The sequence below is a fragment of the Martes martes genome, assembly GCF_963455335.1.
Source record: "Martes martes genome assembly, chromosome: 16".
Taxonomy (NCBI): Eukaryota; Metazoa; Chordata; class Mammalia; order Carnivora; family Mustelidae; genus Martes; species Martes martes.
In genome coordinates, this window is record NC_137904.1 from 62,669,518 (window position 1) to 62,676,430 (window position 6,913).

General features: G+C 65.0%; 1 protein-coding gene across 1 annotated transcript; it reads left to right on the forward strand.

Annotated features, from left to right (window-relative positions):
* Positions 1 to 337: 337 nt before the first annotated feature.
* CBX2 (chromobox 2) lies at positions 338 to 6,640 on the forward strand (the record flags this gene model as incomplete). Its single annotated transcript, XM_080826555.1, has 5 exons — positions 338 to 409; positions 482 to 525; positions 1,540 to 1,605; positions 3,928 to 4,030; positions 5,339 to 6,640. The coding sequence occupies 5 exons, from the start codon at positions 338 to 340 to the stop codon at positions 6,638 to 6,640; spliced, it is 1,587 nt and encodes a 528-aa protein (XP_080682681.1).
* Between the last annotated feature and the right edge of the window lie 273 nt (positions 6,641 to 6,913).

Below are 6,913 nucleotides of genomic sequence, written 5' to 3' on the forward strand. Positions count from 1 at the left end.
GCCCGGCCCCCGCGCGCGCGGGACCCCAGCGCAGCGCGCCAGGCCGAGCCCGCCGCGAACAATGCGCGCCCCGCCCCGCGCCCGCCCCCGCGCGCCCATTGGCCGGCGCCGGAGCAGGGCGGCCCGCGGGGGCGGGCGCGGGGCGGGCACGGCGCGGGGGCGCGGCGGCGGTGCGCGTGCGCGGGGCGGGCCCAGCGCGGGGCGGGGGCGGTGCTTTGTGTGCGGCCGGCGGGGCGCGCGGCGGCGGCGGCGGCGGCGGCGGCGGGGCCAGCGGCGGCGGCGGCGCGGGGCGCGGGGAGCGGCGGGCGCCGCGGTCGGGGCGGGCGCGCGCGGCAGCATGGAGGAGCTGAGCAGCGTCGGCGAGCAGGTCTTCGCCGCCGAGTGCATCCTGAGCAAGCGGCTCCGCAAGGTGCGTGCGGCCCGGCCCGCGCCCGCCCCGCGCCCGCCCGCCCCGGCTCACGCGCCTCTTCTCTCCCCGCAGGGCAAGCTGGAGTACCTGGTCAAGTGGCGCGGCTGGTCCTCCAAGTGAGTCCCCCGCGGCGCGGCGCCCGCCTTCCCGCCCGCGCCGCCTCGGGCCCGGGGGGCGGGGGCGTCCGCGCGCTGGGCGGGAAGTTCGCGGGGTCCCCGCGGGCTCGGCGGGAAGGGGGCGCGCAACCTGCGCGGGGCCGCCCTTTGTTTACGGGCCCGCGGGGCGCGGGGCTGGGCGGCCTCCCCCGGAAGCCCCTCCGGCTGCGGCCGGGCCCCGCGCCCCGCGCCCCGGCCCGCTTCCCTCCCGCGCCGCGCGCTCCTCCCGCGCCTCCCGCGCGCGTTTGTTGCCTGCGCCCCCGGCCGGCCTCAGCCCTCCCCGCGGGGCGCGAACCCCCTCCTCCCGTCCGTGTTTCCCCGCTGTAACCTGAGCCTCCTATTGATGGATGGAAGGGCTCCTTTTCCCCCGTTTAAAGTAAAGAAGGGGCCTTGGCATCTCCGGAAGGGGCTCTGTTTGCAGCCCCCCAGGCACACCCGCTCCCCCTTTCTCCCCGCACCCCACTTTTCTCTCTTCGCCCTCCCCTCCCGGTGCCCCGGCCCGCGCTCGCTTGGGCGCCGGCCACATTGTTCGTAATCTTCGGGCTGCGCTCCTGTGCCCCCCACCCCCCCCCACCCCCGCCTTCCCCTCGCTGCATCCTGGAGCAGCCTTCCCTTCCCTCGCTGGATCCGGGCCAGGCTTTGGGGGCTTCCCTCCCGGCAACTTCCCATTTTATTGGGATTTGTTTTCCTCCCGGGGGAGAACGTGGAGTTTTCCTGAGGCCGAGTGCTAGTTAATTGAGGGCTGAGGTGGTGGTTTCCCTTGGAGTTTGAGGCTGAGGTGGTGGCCTTAAGGCCCCCAGTCTGCAGGAACCGACCTAGGTGTGGGTGGGATTTGGGGGGACTCTGCCACAGCACTGCGATGCCCTTGCCATCAGCAGGGACTGGAGGGCAAGGGGGCGGGCCCTTTCCAGCTGTTTCCTGAAGTGGCCTGCCAGGGCCTGGTGTGTCTTGACTCCTTGCTTTTTGCTTTTCCAGACACAACAGCTGGGAGCCAGAGGAGAATATCCTGGACCCAAGGCTGCTCCTGGCCTTCCAGAAGAAGTGAGAACGTTAACAGCACGCGTGGGAAGGGGTAGAATGTTGTGGCCTGTCGTGTGGTGGTTCAGGGCCAAGCCGGCCTTGCGGGGGTCCTGGGCCTGGGCTGTGGTCTGAGGGCCTCCCCCTGGGGTGGTGGTCTGTAGGGGCGGGGCCAGCTTTGAGGTCCCAGATGAACCCCTCCCCAACCTTGCGTCGGCTGGCCTGGCCGGCATCATGTCCAGAGCTCAGAAGTCACCGCGTTACTGCTGCTCTGGGTCTTTCTGCTGGCCAGTCTTGCAAAAATGAGCCCTCTCGATTCCTTCCTGAAAAGTTCTGCCTTCTCTGGTTGGCCTTTGCTGTTGAGTCATTTGCCAACGGCACTAACAAAAACCAGGATTGCAGGTTTGCCATAGAAAAGGTGGCTTGGCCGCCCAGTGCTGCCTGAGGGTGCCACTGACCAAGGGGAGGCCCGGAGAGGGAGCCGAAGCGGCACAGCAGAAAGGTAGTGGGTTCTGTGCCGGAAACGACACATTATTTATCTTTAGGCTGCAAAACAGGTGGTACCCGGGCGGAGGGAGCTCCCTTGCCAGTCTCGGGGGACAGACCTACTTCTGTAATTTTAGATGTCATCTCTATTTTTAGATAGGAGAGTTGGTTTAGGAGAGACCTTGAGGTAGGCAAAAGGGAGGCGAGGGGCAGGTGACGGAGGGGCCAGGCGTCCTGGCAGGAGGGTCCAGGGAGCGATGTCCCTAAGCACACTGCCGGGGGCGGGGGGTGCAGCGGGACTGAGGACTCTGCTGCGCGGGCTGCCCTGTTGCTAGACACAGTTAAATGAGTCGCTCAGAAGCTTTCCCATCTGGGGTCAGTCTGGCCAGCTTGTTCTCTGGTCCACTTTTTACCCCCACCCTAGAGCGACATTTGGGGCCTTCTCCAAGAGGCCGTGGCAGTGGGAAGCAGGTACAGCTGGGCTTTGGGCAGAGTTAGGAGGGACGAGGCCAGCGTATGCTTTCCTCTGGACCTTTGGAAAAGCTTATCAGTAATCTGATTGTCTGCTGTTGAATTCATAATTTGTAAACCTGGGGGGAGGGGGTGAAGGAGCTGGTCCATTTCTCCACAAGACAGCACCCTAACTGCTGAGAGAGTGTGTGTCCTTTTCGGTTATCGCACAGCAGACGAGAACGAGGGTGAAATATCCAGGCGGTGTGAGAGTTGAAAACAAGCGTGGGGTGGTCTGGCTTACATCGTGGGGAAGGGAAATCAGGGAAGTGGGTGTCGCCCCCTGTGCCCCCAGAAGACCCCTCCTCCCGCCCCGAAACTAGGAGCTGGCCGCCCTGTGCTTGGTGGGGCGGGGGGAGATTTGTAAGGGCAGGTGTGAGGTTCACAATCTGAGGGTGCAGGTTAGTGTGTTAGCAGAAGAGACCCAGGGGAAAGCCCTGCCCTTCTGTGACGGTTCAGGGCTGCTTTGGAGACTGGGAGCTCTGTCTGGTTGTACTAATTGGGTTCTTTAAGCGATGGCGTTCCAGGCCTCAGTGAGATGACAGGTTGCCCCTTTTAATTACTGGGAAGCTTTTCCAGATCAGCGTCTTCCCCGGGGTGGCCTGAAATACAAGCTTTCTCTGGGGGTGGGGCTGGAAGCAGCCTTCTTGGCTTCGTGACCCCGAGTTGCGGGAGCTGGGAGCTGATTAAACGTGTCCTCCCAGAGGTGCGGGCTTTGAGCTCCAGCCACAGCAGGATCAGACACCAGACACGTTCTAGGAACAGAGGAGTGTTAGGAAAAGGAAATGGGAGAGGGAGCCGGGGCTCCGGCTCTGGGAAGACCAGAGAGCGGGATGGGACCAGAGCCCTTGGTTCCCGGGACCGGGGTTCATAGATTGGAGAGACAGAGGCTGGCGCCAGTGGTCCTTGTCTGCCCGTGCGGCGCTCTTGTTTGGAGCGCTGGGCTTGGGCCGTGTGACAACTAAGGCTCCTTCTAGCAGGCTGTATTCTAGAAGTTCCATGAAACCTTTTTCCTGTGGAAAGTGGCCAGGCTTAGCACAGGGCTGTCTGAAGAGGAGGCGGAGAAAACCGGAGAACTGTTCCTTTCCCGGAGATGTCTTTCACTCAGTTTTACCCAAAGGCAAATGAAACTGATAGGTAAAAAGCTAGTATTGTACTGGAAAAAGGAGAGTCTAGACGTCTGCCTCGGGTGCATTACGAGTGGCTGAGTTTCTGCAGCGGGGCTGGGGAGAAGCTACCTTGGGCCCGGAGTGTCGGTTGGGGGATGGTGTTTGGGGGTTTGGGGTTCCCGTGTGGTGGGAGAGGGTGTGCGCGTGGGGCTTCCGCACCCTGACTGGTGACTGTCTCAAGGGAACATGAGAAGGAGGTGCAGAGCCGGAAGAGAGGCAAGCGGCCCCGGGGCCGGCCGAGGAAGCACACGGTGGTGTCCTGTGGCCGGCACTCCAAACTCAAGGTGAGTAGCTGCTGGCCCACGTGGCCACTTACCTCCCGTCCCCACTCTGCGCAGGAGGGTGGACGGCTCAGGGGACTGGGTGTCTGGCTGGCTCAGAGGCCGGGGCCTCCTGCCTCCTTCCGCGCTGGTGGCTCTATGCCTGTGCCAGCAGGAGGCAGCAGCGAGCCCCTGCTCCCGTTCCTGCCCTGGGCCTGTCCCTCTGCCTGGAGGGCTGATCCCCTCCAGGCCTGGTTTCCTGTTCATTGGTTGTCCCTTCCACACTCTTTTCCAGTGGACAGCAGGGTCAGACTTGGCTGCTGAGCACTTTCTTGCAGGCACAGAAAAGACCAGGAACTATGTACACAGTAGGTGCTCATAGGTTCACGGAGTAGACACAGCGAACCAGGGCAGCCGCAGGGACGCAGGCTTGGGGTCTGAGGCTGTGCCCTCTCTTCAGAAGCAGGATGGGGAAAAGGGTCACGGCCCCCGTCTGGGGTGTGCCTGGGATTCCTTTCTCGAGGGCACTGCCCCGGGACCCTGAGCCCCACACAGTGTGGCCAAGAGCTCGGTCACGGACAAAAGCCGCCCTTCTGGGAGGCTGTGACAACCTCACCTTAAGGCTTGTTGGCTGGTCCGCACATCCCGCTCTCGTCTTCACATCTTCCTTTCAAGTAGGACGGTGGGAGCAAGGGGGGTCCTGTGCCCTCAGGCTCTCATCAGCTGGGGTGACCAGCTGGGGACCATCAAGGCAGGGGGCCTGGCTGGGCTGAGGGCAGCAGGGAGCCAGCATTGGCTCTGTCTCCCTAACGGGTGCCCTTGGAAGCGCGGGCCTGGTGAGACACAGAAGACAGCAGGCAGCAGTTTTGTTTTCCCATGTGCCGGAATGTTCTGAAGGGGTCCGGTTTGGAAGTGGGAGGGCTGGAGCAGGACGTCCTCTTGCTTGATTACGAGCACGTCCACACATGACTTTGCCTGGCTCGTAAGCTCGGCCCTTCCCTTTCCCGGTTGTTGGCTGGGGAGCCTGCCGCCGGCAGCCCCTTCAGGGCCGCGCCGCCCGGACCTTGACCGCGCACGTTTTTTGCTTCGTCCCTCTGCTCTGGTTTCACAAACCGCCCGCTCTTCGTTCCGCTCGTTCTGCTTCCAGCGGCGTCTCGTGGAATCTCACAAGGGCTTTTCCGATCGCTTCTGGAAGAGGCTGGCGAGGCCTCGCTCCCTCCTGGCTGCGTCTCTAGCGTGGCGGCCACCGGCGCGGTCTCGGCGTGGGGGTGTCCGGTGGCCCCGGGGCCCGGCCTTCCGGGCGGTGACCGCGTCTGTGCTCTGTCTCTGCAGGAGCCCGACGCTCCCTCCAAGTCCAGCAGCTCCTCGTCTTCGTCCACGTCTTCCTCCACCTCCTCTGACGAAGAGGACGACAGCGATTTAGATGCCAAGAGGGGTCCCCGGGGCCGCGAGACCCACCCGGTGCCTCAGAAGAAGGCGCAGATCTTGGTGGCCAAGCCCGAGTTGAAGGACCCCGTCCGGAAGAAGCGAGGCCGCAAGCCCCTGCCTCCGGAGCAGAAGGCGGCCCGGAGACCCGTGAGCCTGGCCAAGGCGCTGAAGGCCGCCCGGCAGGACCTGGGGGCGCCGGCCGGCAAGCTGCCCCCTCCGCTCAGCGCCCCCGCGGCCGGCCTGGCCGCCCTGAAGGCCCATGCCAAGGAGGCCTGTGGCGGCCCCAGCGCCATGGCCACCCCAGAGAACCTGGCCAGCCTGATGAAGGGCATGGCCGGCAGCCCCAGCCGGGGTGGCATCAGCTGGCAGAGCTCCATCGTCCACTACATGAACCGAATGAGCCAGAGCCAGGCCCAGGCCGCCGGCAGACTGGCCCTCAAGGCCCAGACCACCGGCAAGTGCGGCCTTGGGCTGGACCTCAAGGTGAGGACGCAGAAGGGGGGGCTGGGGATCAGCTCCCCGGGAAGCAAAGTCCCAAAGGCCCCCAGCGGTGGGGCCGTGGAGCAGAAAGGGGGAAGCGCTGGGGGGCCCCCCTATGTCCACAGTAGCAGCAAGGGCCCCACAGCGTGCCTGGGCCCCCAGCCTGCACCCACCCAGGAGCTGAGCCTCCAGGTCTTGGACTTACAGAATGTCAAGAACGGCCCAGCGGGGGTGGGCATGGTCGCCCGCCATGCCGCAGCCAGCAAGGGTATCCCTGCCACCAACCCGGCCGTGGGGAAGAGCGTCGGGGGTGGCCCCACCGGGGGGAGTGGGGCGGCCGTGCCCTCCGACGGCAGCAAGAGTGAGAAGCTGCCCTCCAGGGTGACGGCTCTGCCCACATCTGCGGGCAAGAGGGACTGTGTGAGGGGCAGCGCGGCCCCCGGCGGTCAGGAGGGCCACACAGCCCCTGGGGAAGGACGCAAGGCAGCCTTGGCGGCAGAGCTGAGCGCCGGGGAGGAGAGCAGCTCCGACTCAGACCCCGGCTCGGCCTCGCCCCCCGGCGCCAAACAGAACCCGTCCGTGTCTGTCCAGACCAGCCAGGACTGGAAGCCCACCCGCAGCCTCATCGAGCACGTCTTCGTCACCGATGTCACTGCCAACCTCATCACGGTCACGGTGAAGGAGTCCCCCACCAGCGTGGGTTTCTTCAGCCTGAGACATTACTGAAGCCCCACCCAGCTCTGGCCTGCCCTTCCCTGGCCTCTGGTTTTGCTTCGATAACAGCCGTGCACCCCCAGGCCCTTCCTGGGTTCGGGGTGGCCTCCTTCCAGGGCAGGCTTGGAGGGACATGCCCCAGCCCTGCCTGTGATTTCAGGCAGGGGAGTACCTTGATGCCTTGCCAAGGCCTGGCCTTGCCCTCGTTCCTACCTCTGGGCCTTTGCTTCACTTCCCACGTGCCTCAAGAAGTCTGCCTCCCACGTCTCAGGCTGGATGTTCCTC